We start from the raw sequence: 18,188 nt of genomic DNA on the forward strand, positions 1-18,188 counted from the left end.
ATTTCTCCTTCTAGGTCTCGGCATGGTCACACCTATCAATGACCTTCCTGGGGCAGATACGTCCTCATACGTGAAGGGAGAAAAACTTACTCGCTGTAAGCTTGCCAGCCTGTACAGACTCGTGGACTTGTTTGGATGGGCGCAGCTGGCAAATACATATATTTCCGTGAGTTCTTTGGCTTCCGATTCCCTTTCTAAAAAATCCCAACTAGAAGGCAGCTGTACTTTTCCCACGTTTACTCATAAGTTCATCTGAACCTAGCATTGCTGGGTTACAGCCGACTCCTGATTCAAACCTTAACTCTAAGGGAGAGCCTGCAGTTAACCTACCTTTCTTCTCCATCGGTCTGTGGTGTCCTTTTAGTGCAAACCAACTGCAGAACCTGTCCACTATTCTTCTGGCAGAATTGTTTCTCTCCATATTAATTATATTTGAGCATGAGTGTCACTAAAAAGCACTTGGCACAGGAAAAATAGAGGGGGTCAGGGAAGTTTCCTCCCTGGGCTTTATTTTTAAAGTATATTTTTTTCCATTATCATCTGTTTTCATGTTGTTACACTTGAAAGCCAAACAGTATTTGGGAGTAAAAAAGTACAGAATTGTGGTCACAGTGGCTCAGGTGCAGTCTTCCTTAGGGCTCTTCCCTCTCCGCCACTCCTTAGTTTCCCCTTCCATCTCTACCTCAACTCCTTCCCAGGAAGAGACTCTGTTCTCTTTCCTTTTCCCCTTTTCCCTTAACTTCCATGTTGTCAGTAGAGATTGTAGTCATTACCGCATTCAGTTAATATTTTCTCATGAATGTAGTTGAGCCTGAGCAACCTTAGAACTCCCAGGATAACACTACTGGTAAGTTTCAGTAAATGAGAAACTAACGTCAGAAATTTTTAGCAAGTGCTTGCGTGTTGAGGGAAGAAAACTTTTCAAGGAAAGTTTCCTGTTGCACTGCTTTAATTTCTGCTCTGTTGCTTCCTGTCAACCCCCCCCCCACAATCTCTTACAGTTATTCACTGCAAATATATTCCTAGTTGTATTTACACTGTAAAATATGAACACCTCACAGTAATTCCCTGTTTTTGTTCTTTCTCCCAGGTGAGAATAAGTAAGGAGCAAGACCACATAATAATAATTCCTAGAGGCCTGTCTTTTTCTGAAGCTACAGCCTCCAATCTGGTATAATTTTCATTCCTACATTACTTTCTTTGTTCTTCTTTGTGCTTTTCTGACAGCTTTTAGGTTTTGGTACAGGACAGAACAAGAGAAGGTATGGATGGGAAATGTTTGCTAATGAACAGGAAAGCATTTGGAAGGTTATGTTGATTTTGTAAGAAAAGCTTTAGGGGTAAAGAAAAACAAGGTAGTTAAAAGAGACTAATAAATAAGCTGATCTTGTCAGTGAACCTGCCCATGTTTTGAAGGGAATCTTTTGAAATTTTTTCCACCCTGTATACTCTGGAATTTTTTAAAAACTCACAGAGTCTGTGTGTATTTTGTGGATTTCAGCAAAGTTCCACTGGTGTGAGCAGAGGGGCTGACCGTATAGTAGTTTTTTTTTTTTCCATGATTGTGCTCATAGCCAGTGTCGTTGGCTTCTAGAATGGCAGGAACTACACTGGTTCTGGGTGCTGCAGTGTTAGCAAATGGACATTTTTCCAGTGAGTTTAGTAACCTTGTCCAGACCTTTAGTGAAGAGTTTTAAGTTATTTGGCTTTTTGGAAACTGCTTCTTACTAAATTCTAAGTTTTGTTGCACACTGTTTTTTGTAAATAAGGTTTAATGGGAACAAAGTCACACTCGTTTTTTGGTTTGTTTGTTTGTTTTTTAACAGTTCTTCATGGCTCTACATGGCAGAGTTGAGTAGTTGCAACAGAGGCCCACAAAGTCTAAAATACTTACTGTTTGGTCTTTGACAAAAAAGTTTGCCACCTCCTGGTTTAGCTGGTAGACCAAAGACGGACTTTGTTACATGTCTTTGATACATTGACACCAATTAAATACGTCTCTCTGATTTTTTCCAGGTGAAAGTCAATATAATAGGAGAAGTGGTTGATCAGGGAAGTACTAATCTGAAAATTGACCATTCAGGCTTCAGTCCCCATGCTGCCATCTATTCCACACGTCCTGATGTTAAGTGTGTAATACACATCCATACCCTTGCAACAGCAGCTGTAAGTCCCTGAAGGCGAAAAGCAGCAGTGGTTCTGGGAAGGGTATTATTTTTGTGGTTTTCCTTACATGATGCTTTATTACCTACACACTTGCACACCCATCATTTTGAATCCTACTCAAAATATTAGTTCTCTGAGTACCCAGAAAGCGAAAGTTCCTTTGGACCAAATGCTGACATTGTAAAAAACAACTGGAGAGAAAACATAGGCATTTTTAACTAATCAGTTAATAATTGGGTACGGAGTTTTTTGAAGCAAAGTTTCTTTCATAATATTTGGCATAACATTTAAATTGGCTTGTATCCCCTAAATCCGTTTTGTTTTGTTTTGTTTCCCCCCCTGGAAGAAATGATGAGCTGGAGTGGGAGATGGGCTGGAATGGTGAACACAGTGACTAGGCTAGTGCTTCTTGAGCTGACTAAAGAATCAGGTTCCTCGGAGAGTGTAATTAGTAACTAAATGTGTCCTCTTGACATGGACCCAATCAAATAGGTCTCCTCCATGAAGTGCGGGATCCTTCCAATTTCGCAAGAGTCCCTCATCCTGGGAGATATCGCCTATTATGACTACCAAGGGTCACTTGATGAACAAGAGGAGAGAATTCAACTGCAGAAAGTTCTGGGGCCAAGTTGTAAGGTACATAAGTAGAGTTTCTGTTGAAGGAGCTATTTTTGTTGCCCTTGCTGTTGATGAAAACAGTGTGAGCTATGCCAGTTATTTCAAGTGATTGCTTTGGGATTCTATTTTAGGTGCTGGTACTCAGAAATCATGGTGTGGTCGCCCTTGGAGAAACAGTTGAGGAGGCTTTTCATTATATATTTAGTGCGCAGATAGCCTGTGAGATTCAGGTAGGAAAAATTATCCTCCCACTCACACACTTTTTTTTTTTTTTTTTTTTTATTGCTTTGTAATTTGCTTGTTGAGTTGGGTTTTGTGTTTACTTATTTGCAAAGTCCTATTGGCTTTCTGTTTTGTCTTTTTTTTTTTTCTGTTTTGCCTTTTAAGAGAAGTTCTCTTTTACTTGAATAAAAAGGATCAGCTCAGTTATCTCTTGAATTGAAAATAGGAGGGGAAAATGTCACATATAAATGCACACACACAAATCCGAGTGCTTCATAAACATCATTTTCCCCCAATCCTGCTTTTTAAGATAGTGTAAATTTATATATCTCTGTTTTTATCCTGTAGTGGTGTGGCGCTGAGAAACAGAGGCAACTGTCAATCCTCAAAGATCAGATGTATTACAGCCACTTTTATAAAATGTGTAAGAGCAGGGCCAGAAGTCTTACAAACTCTTGCAGTTTCTAACAATTGCACACCCTCAGACTTATTATAATGGGTTGGATGGTCATTAGCTACTTTTTTCCTCAGAGAAGCTGAATGTATTTTTAACAGACCTAGTTTCCATCTTCATGAAGATTATCTTGAAGCAAATGGTAATAATCTTAATTTATTGGAAGGGCCACAGAAAAGGGGAAAAACTTTTCTGTCAATTTTAATGTCTTAACCAACTTTTTTTTTCCGCTTTAACAGTACCTCCTCCTCTTCTGCAATGAAGCTGTGAAAAGCTTAAGATAATGACCTGACTACTTCTGCCTAAATATCCTTAAATTCACAGTATAGTGTCTGTATTTCTTTGAAATTATAACTTTCAGGAAAAAAAAAAAAAGGATAGCCATGGGAAAAAAACTGCAAGTTAACTTTAAAATTTGGCAAGAGAATTCAGTTTTTTGAAATCTATTAGAAGGAATGACTCTAACTGTGTTTTCCATGAGGGAGGGTCGGAATCCTGGAAGGTATCTTTTTCAGATAGATGGAAAAGATACTTCAGCTGCCTATTTTCACAAGTATGTTGCCTTCTTTTTGTTGTTAGTTAATGACCTATATTATAGGTTATATAGGTTAGTTATAACCTATATTAGATAGGTTAGTTATAACCTATATTATATAGGTTAGTTATAACCTATATTATATAGGTTAGTTATAACCTATATAGGTTAAGTGTTACAGGTATTTGCTGAATTAAAATTATACCTTTTTAAAAAATAAAAATAAATATAACTTTTTAAAGATAAAATATTCATTATAATCTTTACAGTCTTGTGCCTGTTTTGCCATTGATTACAGGTACGGGCATTAGCAGGGGCAGGTGGAGTAGACAATCTGCTTGTGCTGGATCCACAGAAGTATAAAGCTTTCACTTACACTGTAGCAGCATCTGGAGGAGGAGGAGTGAATATGGGTTCCCATCAAAAATGGAAAGTTGGCGAGATTGAGTTTGAAGGGCTGATGAGGACTCTGGATAATTTGGTAGGTGAAAAATTGTATGTGAACTTGGATTTCATGTCTTCAGATTCAAGAGCAAATGCCTCCATCTCCCTTTGGACTATCTGGGACCCTCTTTATGCCTCTGGGAGCTGAGTTTGACCCTAGGGAGGCATTCCAGTGTATTTTACCATATTTTTTTTTAATAATTTTTTTTCCAATTTATTTATTTTCAGAAAAACTCAGTATTCATTATTTTTTCACCACACCCAGTGCTCCATGCAAGCCGTGCCCTCTATAATACCCACCGCCTGGTACCCCAACCTCCCACCCCCCCGCCACTTCAAACCCCTCAGATTGTTTTTCAGAGTCCATAGTCTCTCATGGTTCACCTCCCCTTCCAATTTACCCAAAAGCACATACCCTCCCCAATGTCCGTAACCCTACCCCCCTTCTCCCAACCCCCCTCCCCCCAGCAACCCACAGTTTGTTTTGTGAGATTAAGAGTCACTTATGGTTTGTCTCCCTCCCTATCCCATCTTGTTTCATGGATTCTTCTCCTACCCACTTAAGCCCCCATGTTTCATCACCACTTCCTCATATCAGGGAGATCATATGATAGTTGTCTTTCTCCGCTTGACTTATTTCGCTAAGCATGATACGCTCTAGTTCCATCCATGTTGTTGCAAATAGCAAGATTTCGTTTCTTTTGATGGCTGCATAGTATTCCATTGTGTATATATACCACATCTTCTTTATCCATTCATCTGTTGATGGACATCTAGGTTCTTTCCATAGTTTGGCTATTGTGGACATTGCTGCTATAAACATTCCGGTGCACGTGCCCCTTTGGATCACTACGTTTGTATCTTTAGGGTAAATACCCAGTAGTGCAATTGCTGGGTCATAGGGCAGTTCTATTTTCAACATTTTGAGGAACCTCCATGCTATTTTCCAGAGTGGTTGCACCAGCTTGCATTCCCACCAACAGTGTAGGAGGGTTCCCCTTTCTCCGCATCCTCACCAGCATCTGTCATTTCCTGACTTGTTGATTTTAACCAGTCTGACTGGCGTGAGGTGATATCTCATTGTGGTTTTGATTTGTATTTCCCTGATGCCGAGTGATATGGAGCACTTTTTCATGTGTCTGTTGGCCATCTGGGTGTCTTCTTTGCAGAAACGTCTGTTCATGTCCTCTGCCCATTTCTTGATTGAATTATTTGTTCTTTGGGTGTTGAGTTTGTTAAGTTCTTTATAGATTTTGGACACTAGTCCTTTATCTGATATGTTGTTTGCAAATATCTTCTCCCATTCTGTCAGTTGTCTTTTGATTTTGTTAACTGTTTCCTTTGCTGTGCAAAAGGTTTTGATCTTGATGAAATCCCAATAGTTCATTTTTGCCTTTGCTTCCCTTGCCTTTGGCGATGTTCCTAGGAAGATGTTGCTGCGGCTGAGGTCGAAGAGGTTGCTGCCTGTGTTCTCCTCAAGGATTTTGATGGATTCCTTTCTCACATTGAGGTCCTTAATCCATTTTGAGTCTATTTTTGTGTGTGGTATAAGGAAATGGTCCAATTTCATTTTTCTGCACGTGGCTGTCCAATTTTCCCAACACCATTTATTAAAGAGGCTGTCTTTTTTCCATTGGACATTCTTTCCTGCTTTGTCAAAGATTAGTTGACCATAGAGTTGAGGGTCTATTTCTGGGCTCTCTATTCTGTTCCATTGATCTATGTGTCTGTTTTTGTGCCAGTACCATGCTGTCTTGATGATGACAGCTTTGTAATAGAGCTTGAAGTCCAGAATTGTGATGCCACCAACTTTGGCTTTCTTTTTCAATATCCCTTTGGCTATTCGAGGTCTTTTCTGGTTCCATATAAATTTTAAAATTATTTGTTCCATTTCTTTGAAAAAGATGGATGGTACTTTGATAGGAATTGCATTAAATGTGTAGATTGCTTTAGGTAGCATAGACATTTTCACAATATTTATTCTTCCAATCCTGGTGCATGGGACATTTTTCCATTTCTTTGTGTCTTCCTCAATTTCTTTCATGAGTACTTTATAGTTTTCTGAGTATAGATTCTTAGCCTCTTTGGTTAGGTTTATTCCTAGGTATCTTATGGTTTGCGGTGCAATTGTAAATGGGATTGACTCCTTAATTTCTCTTTCTTCTGTCTTGTTGTTGGTGTAGAGAAATGCAACTGATTTCTGTGCATTGATCTTATATCCTGACACTTTACTGAATTCCTGTAGTTTTGGAGTGGAGTCTTTTGGGTTTTCCACATAGAGTATCATATCATCTGCGAAGAGTGATAATTTGACTTCTTCTTTGCCGATTTGGATGCCTTTAATTTCCTTTTGTTGTCTGGTTGTTGAGGCTAGGACTTCTAGTACTATGTTGAATAGCAGTGGTGATAATGGACATCCCTGCCGTGTTCCTGACCTTAGAGGAAAAGCTTTCAGTTTTTCTCCATTGAGAATGATATTTGCGGTGGGTTTTTCATAGATGGCTTTGATGATATTGAGGTATGTGCACTCTATCCCTACACTTTGAAGAGTTTTGATCAGGAAGGGATGTTGTACTTTGTCAAATGCTTTTTCAGCATCTATTGAGAGTATCATATGGTTCTTGTTCTTTCTTTTATTGATGTGTTGTATCACATTGACTGATTTGCGGATGCTGAACCAACCTTGCAGCCCTGGGATAAATCCCACTTGGTCATGGTGAATAATCCTTTTAATGTACTGTTGAATCCTATTGGCTAGTATTTTGGTGAGAATTTTCGCATCTGTGTTCATCAAGGATATTGGTCTATAGCTCTCTTTTTTGATGGGATCCTTGTCTGGTTTTGGGATCAAGGTGATGCTGGCCTCATAAAATGAGTTTGGAAGTTTTCCTTCCATTGCTATTTTTTGAAACAGTTTCAGGAGAATAGGAATTAGTTCTTCTTTAAATGTTTGGTAGAATTCCCCCCGGGAAGCCGTCTGGCCCTGGGCTTTTGTTTGTTTGGAGATTTTTAATGACTGTTTCAATCTCCTTACTGGTTATATGGGTCTGTTCAGGCTTTCTATTTCTTCCCGGTTCAATTTTGGTAGTTTATATGTTTCTAGGAATGCATCCATTTCTTCCAGATTGTCAAATTTGTTGGCGTAGAGTTGCTCATAGTATGTTCTTATAATAGTTTGTATTTCTTTGGTGTTAGTTGTGATCTCTCCTCTTTCATTCATGATTTTATTTATTTGTGTCCTTTCTCTTTTCTTTTTGATAAGTCTGGCCAGGGGTTTATCAATTTTATTAATTCTTTCAAAGAACCAGCTCCTAGTTTCGTTGATTTGTTCTATTGTTTTTTTGGTTTCTATTTCATTGATTTCTGCTCTGATCTTTATGATTTCTCTTCTCCTGCTGGGCTTAGGGTTTCTTTCTTGTTCTTTCTCCATCTCCTTTAGGTGTAGGGTTATTTTACCACATTTTTAAGAATCAAATGGTAAAACATGTCATCTTGAGATTTTAACCTCCTCCACTAAGGGTCAGAAGATAGATTTTCCCTCAGACCCAGAAGCAAAGACTTAAATGAGCACTGAGATCGGGCTTCCAGAAAACTGGAAAATAATGAGGAAAATGTTCTTCAGCAGTTTTGAAATTACCTTTCTCAGGAACAGTTGTGTGAGTGGAGATCACATTGTCAGCTGGAATCTCTTTCAACCAGATCTTGAAATTTGCGTAATTTCAACTCTGATGTTACGTGGAGTTTATGTGGGGTTTGAAAGATATTTTCCCCTTTGTTTTTTGACGGAGGAGTCTTTTTGATCATTTTTTTTAAAGGATTAGAGTCCAAATGTTGTGTTTGGTAATGTTTGGTTGCTTCAAATGTGGTTTCTTTTTCTCCCTTAGGGGTATAGAACAGGCTATGCTTACAGGTATCCTCTCGTTCGAGAGAAGCCCAGGCACAAGAGTGATGTGGAAATCCCAGCAACTGTGACTGCTTTTTCCTTTGAGGATGACACAGTACCACTCTCTCCTCTCAAATACATGGCACAGAGACAGCAGCGTGAAAAAACAAGATGGCTGAACTCCCCAAATACTTACATGAAAGTGAATGTGCCTGAGGAGTCTCGGAACGGTGAAACCAGTCCCAGGACCAAAATCACAGTATGTCACTATTCTCTGTGGTGTGCCACATTACTAAACATTTTGCCTAGTTACTCGTGAATTGAATGTTCTGTTAAAAATACTGGGAAAGCAGAATATAATAATAATAACCTGTCATTTATCAGGTGTAAACTTTGTACAAGATACTTTGTTTTATGGGCCATAAAGGAATTTTTACTTAATTCTCTTAAGACAAAGAAGATGCTGTCTTTCTCCCCCATTTTATAGATGTGAAAACTGAGGCAAAGAAGGATTAACTAATAATCTGTGAATAGTAAAGTCATGATTTGGATGCATACAGTGACTCTGGAGCCTTCTCCTTAATCCACTATTTGATACTGCTTTGCAGTTTATATTTATACCAGTGAATCAGATCTATAAAAGTTACCAAAACATAATGGTTCCACAGTTTCATGAATTACTGCACATAGTTATCCTTAGGCAAGATCTTATAGAGAGAAACATGGGTTGTCTTATCTTTTTCAACATTTTGCTTCAGATTTGGTTTAGTTTTAGAGTGCTTATCACCAAATATCCTCTAAATACTCAAAATTGTTCATCCTATCATAAAAATCAGTAGCATTCAATATGGAAGTTCCTAGGCATCAAAGTGTTTCTCCCTCGTCTATAAGATCTTATCTCCTGGGGAGCCTGCATGGCTCAGTCAATTAAAAAACGTCTGCCTTCAGCTCAGGTCATGAACCCAGAGTCCTGGGATCAAGCCCCATATCAGGCTCCCTGTTCAGCAGGGAAGTCTGCTTCTCCTTCTGACCCTGCTCATGTTCTCTCTCTCTCTCCCTCACTCGACCAAAAAAATAAATAAATGAATAAATAAAATAAAAAATAAAATTTAAAAATAAATACAATCTTAAGAAACCTATTTTTTTAATCTCCTAGTAAAAGAACATAATTAAACTCCTTAGTTTCCCAGAATTAATTTTATTGACAGAGACCGATGGACAGCCATTATTAATCTTGATGAATATTAGCCTTCTTTTAGGGATATAATATGGGGTGAAGAAAAATTCTATAAGGCTCTGCCATCCCTATCCTTCTGTTGTGTTATGGGTCACTACCAGATTACCCTCTCTGTAAAATGCTGGTCAGATAATTGGCCTTTTCTGGCAACCAAAAATAAAAAATGAAGTCTGGAAAACTAAATCTTAAAAGATTCCTATGTCCTTTTTGGCGACTTAGCCATCATCAGTTGAAGAAACTTCAATGCAGGTGCCATCTCTAAATGTGAGTTAATACGAGATTAAGCTCTGTATCTGTGCTTGGAGTGTTTGAGCATCATATTTGAAAATGCCAAAGGGAGAAAATTTAAGGAGCCATATAAATGAGTATTCATGTAAATGGTAATCACTTTTTTTGAGTGCTGATCATGAGCCTTTTTCTAACACTGTGAGATATATAGTAATTGACCACTAAATACTGCTTAGTGAAATTCTTTAAAATATTGGCAGTGTATGCTCCCTGTCTTTGAGTCTATAAACAGTTATCAAGAACCTACCCTTTTTCCTTAACACAAAGCTTTATTCTGTAAAATTTTTTGTTTTTTAGTGGATGAGAGCAGAGGACTCTTCTAAAGTTAGTAGTGGAACACCTATCAAAATTGAAGATCCAAATCAGTTTGTTCCTTTAAACACAAACCCAAATGAGGTACTAGAAAAGAGAAATAAGGTAAGATGCGGTCCTCTTTGGCCTGGGGAGGCATTTTTAATACCATTGTATGTTCAAATCGCTGGTGATTAAATCTGATTAATACCAAACTTGGGGGTTTGATTAAAGAATAGTTTTCAACTCATACTTTTAGCTTGTATTGAATACCTTCAGCTCTGCTAGTCAGTGGAGAGTGGGCTACCCGAGGAAGAAACATTAAACATATTGCTGCTGTATTAGCAAAAGTGAGCCCTGGCGTTAGTGGAAAAGGTAGTTCTCTAACCATGTAAGACAATAGAAATCACACATGGAGAAGAGTGGAGGAGATGAATGTGAGTTATTGGGTTCGTCAGAGAGGGCTTTGTGGAGACAGGAATGAAAGAGGCTCTGGGTGGTCAGATAGCAAGCCTGTGGGAAAAGAGAAAGTAAAGGTCATCTGCATAGTTGCCCCCAAGAACTTGTTACTGTATTTCAATTCAGATTCGAGAACAAAACCGGTATGACTTGAAAACAGCAGGACCACAATCTCAATTGCTTGCTGGAATTGTTGTGGATAAACCACCTTCTGTAAGTCCGAGAAGCAGTATGATCTTTGGTTTTGATCTACCGCACTAATTTCTTCGTTTTTGATAAATGAATATTTATGTTTACTAAAGTTAATATAAGCACAAGTTAAAAAGTCAGATAATTGCGAGACTTAAAATATCACCTTCAACTCTGAGTTTTAAGGGGCAAGGATTTTCTTCTAGCATTTACCTTCATCTTTCTAAAGAGCTGCTTTTTGTTCTGCTTTTTCTTGGCCTATTAATTTTAGATCTCAGTTGATTTCATTCAACCTATGTCATCAACTGTAAGAAGTGCCATTGTTTTGTATATCACTAAAAGAGAAAAAACCCCCACAATTATAATTGTAGGAAGCCATTAATCATTAGATGAATCCTGATTTCAGAGATGAGAAAATGGGGAAAGATTATATTACAGTTTCCTTGTTAAATCAGCTTTCGGTGTTCACTGCTGAGCGAGATAGTATCCCATGATTACAACTCCTTTCTTATACTACTCTCTGACCCCTGGAGTTAGTAAGTGCCTCCTTTTGTCATTGGCTTTGTATTTTGGGTGCATTGGCTTAGTTTTTCCCAAACTTCTCAAAGGAATCTTAAAGCCTTATTGTTTTCCAAAGGGTCAAAAGTAACAGGTAATCTCTCACTGCTCTGTCATTCCAGACCAGATCTAGACTGGTTGCTCTTCAGACCAGAGTACATTCTCATCCTGAAGATTCCTCTGATTCTTGACTGTGTAGTATCCTGTTTCCTACATCCTGTCTTCCAGTTTCTTGATTTATTCCTTTATCATGAGCATATCCTCTTACTAGCATTCTAAGAAGGGATACACGGGAGGTAACAGCTTAAAATCCTGTGTTTTACCCTCAAATGTTCATATAATAGACACAGAATTCTAGTTAGAATAATTTACCTCAAAACCGTGGAAAGCATCACTCTGTTGTCCCCTAACTTCATGTTACTGTTGAGAAGTAGAAGGGGAGTACAAGGCCCTTTTTTTATAGACCTCTTCTACATCCCTCCTGTTCTGAAGTTTTACAGTGATGTGCTCTGTAGTAGATTTCTTTGAGTCTTTGTTCTTAGCATTCAGTAAACCCTTTGAATCTGCAAAGTCCTATGGTTCAGTTCTGGGAATTTTAAAAATGTATTTCTTCAATAGTTTTTTCCTTCCAGTCTCTTTCTTTCAAGATGTACTGTTTTTTTTTGTTTTTGTTTTTGTTTTTAAGACTTCATTTATTTATTTGACAGAGATGAGAGATCACAAGCAGGCAGAGAGGCAGACAGAGAGAAAGGGGTTGGGGGGAGGAAGCAGGCTCCCTGCTGAGCAGAGAGCCCAATGCAGGACTGGATCCCAGGACCCTGAGATCATGACCTGAGCTGAAGGCAGAGGCTTAACCCATTGAGCCACCCAGGCACCTGGTCAAGATTTACTGTTAATTGAGCCTCTTTGAGCCTCTGATTTTTCTCTTTACCATTTTCTATCCCTTTGTCTTTTTTTCCTACTTTAGGGGATTTGCTTGACTATTATCCCTCTGTTTATTTTGTTTTGATACATTTTTAAAGATTTTTAAGACTTCTTACTCCCTGAATGTTTCTTTTTTTTTTTTTTAATATTTTATTTATTTATTTGACAGAGACCACAAGTAGGCAGAGAGGTGGGCAGAGAGAGAGGAGGAAGCAGGCTCCCCGCCGAGCAGAGAGCCCGATGGGGGACTCGATCCCAGGACCCTGAGATCACGACCCGAGCTGAAGGCAGAGGCTTAACTCACTGAGCCACCCAGGCTCCCTGAATGTTTCTTTTTTAAATAACATCCTGGTCTTTTTCATGGATACAGCATTTTCTCTTACTGCTCTAAGGGAATCAATTTAAGATTTTCTTGAGCTACCTCTATTTTCCTTGTTCTTCTAAGTTCTCTTTTTGTTGTTTCCTGGTTTTTCCCTTCCATATTGGAAGCACTCCTCAGGTGTCTAGTAATACATGGTAGTCTGTTTATATTTAAGAATGGGGCACTGGAAAGCCAGTCAGATGCTCTGGGTGCATGCAGAGCTTGGGAACTAGTGAGCTTCACTGTAGGGTCATTGGTTGTTTCTCTAGGGAAATCCCCAAAAGTGAATTTTGTAGTTCTTTTATTTGAGTCCATTTATCTACAGAATTCTTCAGGCTCCTACCATTCTCCCACCATCATTCTGAGAGCCTTCAGCTATGTTCTCTGCCCCCTAATCCAGTTCCAAAGAATAACCTCTGATCTGTCAATGTTTCCTCCACAAGACCATGCAATTTGAAGATGACGATCAGGCTCCACCAGCTCCTCCCAACCCCTTCAGTCATCTCACAGAAGGAGAGCTTGAAGAGTATAAGAAGACAATCGAACGTAAACAGCAAGGCTTAGAAGGTTAGTTCATTTTCAGGTTAAGCCTGATAACCATAACTACTAACAGCAGAACACCTTGAGTTGGATGATAGAAGGCAGTCAGTGTTTTGTTGTTGTTGTTGTTTTTAAATGTCCTTCTGCAGTCGGTTATTCTGTTATCTCTCCCAAACCTTGCTGAGTGTGGGTGGAGCTAAAATGCAGTCCCCATAGTCCATTTATGTTAACGTGTAGAGAAAACAGCTTTCCTTGGAAAGCAATCTGATGGCTGGCAGAAAGTCTTCCATAATACAGTGATACCCACAGATAAGTAAAGAATTACCAGCTAAAATAAATATCGGTACAGTAATAGATTTAAACATTACAGCATATATTGTGTGTCTTTAATAATACTTTGTAAAATCTCTCTTGTTGAGAGAGAGATTGGTATCGCAAGGTACCAATACTATCTCAAAAGCAAACTGTCAAAATTTTGATGTGACTTTCTTTAAACACACGGGCACTCTTATGAGGTTGAGTTTTTCTGACTTTAGGACCCTAAGTAAGGATTATATTTAAAAGTTGTTCGTGAAACCCCAGCTAATTAAATATTAACTCCCTTCTTCTCAAAAATAAATTCTTTATAGCAGGGGTTCTCAATCTTGGGTCTTTGGCTAAACTCCAGACAGTCCATGAGCCATCTGAAAAATATATGCTTAATTTTGTATGATACACATTTGGGGAAAGGAGGCACTCAGGGTAAAGGAGAATTCTCGTCTGTGACCCCAGAAAAATGTAAAACCCTCTGCTTTACAGCATCTACAACATACAGTTGAAATTTTTACCCAAGGCAGAACAGAACTAATAGAGAAATTTTGTTCATGTTAGGTATCATGTAGAAAGAATTGACCAGTGGATCATCAAGGGAACGATTTTTATCAGTATGTTAGTTGGTGCCTTTGTCACAAGAGGGAGTCGTCCTGACTCATTAATGTGAACGTACGAAATGTTCTAAGTGGTATTTTTGAATTTATTTATTCTAACATAATGTTGGAAACTTTCTCTGTTTTTCTATTTTATAAAATGTCCCTCTTTAATCTCTCATTGTTTTGAAAGCCTAAAGATGTCAGGTAATAAATACTGCACTCCAGAACCATCACCTTTTATAAGTAGTTTCTTCCACATTCATTACGGCCTTCTGAATTAGCTCACTAATATTGCTCTGACAGGAATCACTAATTGGATATTGTTCACAAATTCAGTGAGGCATTCTGCCCGCCTCATGAATGTAGCATCATTGGTGAGACTTCATCATTCTTTCATCAGAGACTTTTCATCACCCGGCTGCTCAGTGTACTTTGGTTTTCTAACACTCAAGCAAAAGCTAAATGCATACATATTCTTTGCCTAGGCTGCAATTAGCCATGCTTCCTTACTAAGCATGTATGTAAACTTACTAGTAGCAGCCAGAAATGTTAACACATTAACCTCCTCTTAATGCAGAATTATTATTCTATGGGACAGCCAGCATGCTCAGCTCATTGCTGAAGAGTTTATCGTACGTCTGCAGGAGTTTGATGTACTAACCTCCCTGAGATCTTATGCTTCTTTGTTTTGCATGGCTTTTAACTAAACTCTCATCCAACAGATGCTGAGCAGGAATTACTCTCAGATGACGCTTCATCTGTTTCACAAATTCAGTCTCAAACTCAGTCACCGCAAAATATCCCTGAAAAATTAGAAGGTATTCACTGTAACTTCCCATAGCATTCACTGAGTTAGTCTTAAGAGTTTGTCCTCTGTCATTTGTTTTCATGTAAAGGAATTGAACTCCTGATTGCAACAAGTTTGCCATGGATTTTACTTAAAGTTCCCAATAATTTTATTTATTTATTATTTTATTAAATGGTGGGCTACTTTTGTTCAGAGTTTATATTGATTTACCTTAATTTGGATCCTAGCAACCAATTAGCTCTTAAGAATTTGTGAAATTAAAAGTGGTTTGTCCTACATCTTCCAATCAGAAGCATGAAATCTTTTTCAGTTTTAATTGTCAAATGACCCCCAAATTAAAGAAAAATACATGTTGTCTTCCTCATTTGTATTGACTTGATTTACAATGAAACTGTTAAATCATCAAACCAGACTTAGCTATCCTTCATCCTTTGGTCTAATAACTTTGTGCCTTTCGCCTTTATACTACGTGAGAAAATTAGCTTCCTGCTAATAGACCCATGGTCTATTAAGATAATGATTTATCTTTATTGAATTTAAAGTAATACCTTAGTACATTGCTAAAACATTTCAGTTTTATAAAATAAAACAAAGTTGTTAACTATATAAAATAACCAAAAAAAAAAAACCCCACCCCCTCCCCTTTTGTAGAAAACCATGAGCTATTTTCCAAGAGCTTCATCTCCATGGAAGTGCCTGTCATGGTAGTGAATGGCAAGGATGATATGCATGATGTTGAAGATGAGCTTGCGAAGCGAGTGAGTAGGTTAACTACAAGCACGACCATAGAGAACATCGAGATTACCATTAAGTCTCCAGAAAAAATTGAAGAAGTCCTGTCACCTGAAGGCTCACCTTCCAAATCACCATCCAAGAAAAAGAAGAAATTCCGTACTCCTTCTTTTCTGAAAAAGAACAAAAAAAAGGAGAAAGTTGAAGCCTAACTAAAGTCTTTTTATAACTGTTATTACAGTGTGACATTGCACATTTAAATACCACATTTAAGTTGATCATTAATATGCAGTGGTAGATAAGATTGGGGGTATGTAGCAAACTGGACTTAAGAACTGGAAAGAGATTTTACTAAAAGAAAAACATTATGAAAACAATTTCAAATTCATCTCATTTTATATGTCCAAAAAAGGTTTTGAATTTTTAAACACTTGCTAGTTTTAGTTAGCTCTGCCCTCATGAAGTATTACTATAATTCATCACAAACAGATATCTGTCTGAATTACTTCAGGCCTTCTGCATAATATCTGTTGGAAACAAATTCCCAGTGAACAAGAGAGAGAATTTTTATTTCTCAACACCTGCTTCACTGTGTAATCAGAATATAATTTTTTACCACGATTATTGACTGTACCTTTTGGGTTCCCATTGTTTCAGTGGGCATTAACAGAACACTTTAAAAGCTTCTAAGAATCTATAGCATTAGTATACACTGGCACATAATTTTTTTAAAGAAAAGTTTAAGAATAAAGATTCATTTGGAATTTTATTCATAGTATAAAATTTCCTCACCTGAAGTAACCTTCTTTGCCAAAAAAAAATAAATCATTTTAGTAAACTATAATTTTTGAAAACTTCCTTTTTTATTAGTTTAGAAAGCCCCTTATTTTTCAACAAAGGGGATTTTGTACACGTAACATGGGTTATTTAGTTTAACTCTGGCAAAAATGATTTTTGTATGTTGAGATGTTTGTATACCATTCAATATAAAAGCGTCATAAGCATATTAGCCAATCATATAACAGTAGAGCACATTTGAGGCTGCTTGGTACTAAGTATACTTAAATATAATTCAAGAATCCAGGGACTTGGTATCAAAAGGGGATTAGAACATTTCAAGGTATAACTAGATTTATATTTGAACCTTATCATATATTTTTCTCTGAGTATTGCTAACAAATGAAGAAGCTCTTCTACGGTAACCAAATGAAAAGGAAGAGAGAAAGTGAAAAAGAAAGGGAACAAAAGTGGTGTCATGCAAAGAATTCTAGTTTGATAAAGATTCAGTCACGATAGGATTTAAAGCATAGTCTATTTGAAAGATGTCCCAAATTGTTAAAATTCTGCTTTGCCAAAATCATATTTCTTGGTTGATATTTGAGTTTTAAAAGGGTCAGTTCCTTTTAATTTCTATATCTTTAGAAGGCAGTACTAGAAGAAATCAGTGGGTCTGATCCCCCAGTGAGAAAACCTACCACTTCTTGATTTTTACAAAATTTTCTTACCTTACTTCAGTTAACTTCCATTCTAATGTAAATACAAATTTAAACTAGACTTAATATAGTTTCCCCCCCATCACCCAAGTGATGTCACAAATCAATGTAAAATCAATGATCCGAAATGGTCTGGGTAAAAATAATCTGAAGTGTTTCTGGAGGGTGAGTTGGGATGTAAAAAAATCACATTGATTACAGTGTGTTCTGGGGCTGGTTCTGTTTGACTGTATGTGTATGATGATGCAAAGTTGAAACAGAGCCTGGAAATTTCATTCTAGATCTCACTAACTACTGGAATCAGTATTTTAATCTCTTAGTGGAAACCTTCAGTTGCTTAATTCTGTATTTGAGAATTTTTTATGTTCTACATCATTTATGTTGTATTACAACGTATGTAGAAACAGTAACCTGTGAACTATGCTTTTCCATAACTTTTAAAATATATATATATCTTAAATGAATGCAATGTGCATAAATATTTTTTAAACGCAACAGTGAACTATTTGCACCTTTTGCTAATGCCTCTATTTACTTGCTTTGGCATAAAGAATGAGCCAATGAACCTCTGTGTCCTGTGGAAAATGTATAAATGTTATCTGATATTGCTCTTAGATGTAATGCTAATTAATGTTAAATCACAAATAAACAGTATTTTAAATAGATGGATTTGGTATCATGAACTTTCAGGTTTCAAGGGTGGTTGCATAGCCTGAATTGCTTTGTGGAATATGGGGGTTTTGTTGTTTTGTTTCTTTTTTTTTAACTGCAGTGAGATTTTAAGTAGGACTGTTGGCTTCTGAATAAGTAATTTCCTAGTAAATTTATTTTCAAATTAGTTGAAAATTCACTGTATTAAAAAAAAGTTATTGTTTCAGCTCATATTAGACAAAGTGTTCCCCAAGTGACCTGTTTTTTTGCCTTGAATAGCGAATGTGACCTTAACTATATCTCTGGGATCTCATGATCTTGGAAAGGACTTAAGACTCTGATTCTCAGTCTCAGTTCTACTATTCAGATCTATGCATGTAGAATAGAAAATGTTGCAGAATATATGCTGATTTTATTATATACATTA

The 18,188-nt window shown here is 37.3% G+C and overlaps 1 protein-coding gene across 6 annotated transcripts in view; it reads left to right on the plus strand.

Annotated features, from left to right (window-relative positions):
• ADD3 (adducin 3) overlaps positions 1-17,775 on the plus strand; it is a 128,149-nt gene extending 110,374 nt beyond the window's left edge. For 4 of the 6 annotated variants that reach the window (XM_044240479.1, XM_044240478.1, XM_044240480.1 and 1 more), the window contains exons 4-15: positions 15-166; positions 1,091-1,171; positions 2,017-2,166; positions 2,659-2,802; positions 2,916-3,014; positions 4,294-4,476; positions 8,324-8,581; positions 10,145-10,264; positions 10,724-10,810; positions 13,073-13,196; positions 14,800-14,895; positions 15,537-17,775. In XM_044240479.1, coding sequence (XP_044096414.1) covers positions 15-166; positions 1,091-1,171; positions 2,017-2,166; positions 2,659-2,802; positions 2,916-3,014; positions 4,294-4,476; positions 8,324-8,581; positions 10,145-10,264; positions 10,724-10,810; positions 13,073-13,196; positions 14,800-14,895; positions 15,537-15,829 — 1,787 coding nt within the window. In that variant the 3' untranslated portion in view covers positions 15,830-17,775. Of the gene's footprint in view, positions 1-14; positions 167-1,090; positions 1,172-2,016; positions 2,167-2,658; positions 2,803-2,915; positions 3,015-4,293; positions 4,477-8,323; positions 8,582-10,144; positions 10,265-10,723; positions 10,811-13,072; positions 13,197-14,654; positions 14,710-14,799; positions 14,896-15,536 lie in introns of all 6 variants that reach the window. The other 2 variants (XM_044240483.1, XM_044240481.1) reach the window with 2 other exon arrangements.
• Positions 17,776-18,188: the final 413 nt, after the last annotated feature.

Source organism: Neovison vison, chromosome 2 (assembly GCF_020171115.1).
Source record: "Neovison vison isolate M4711 chromosome 2, ASM_NN_V1, whole genome shotgun sequence".
Classification (NCBI taxonomy): Eukaryota; Metazoa; Chordata; class Mammalia; order Carnivora; family Mustelidae; genus Neogale; species Neogale vison.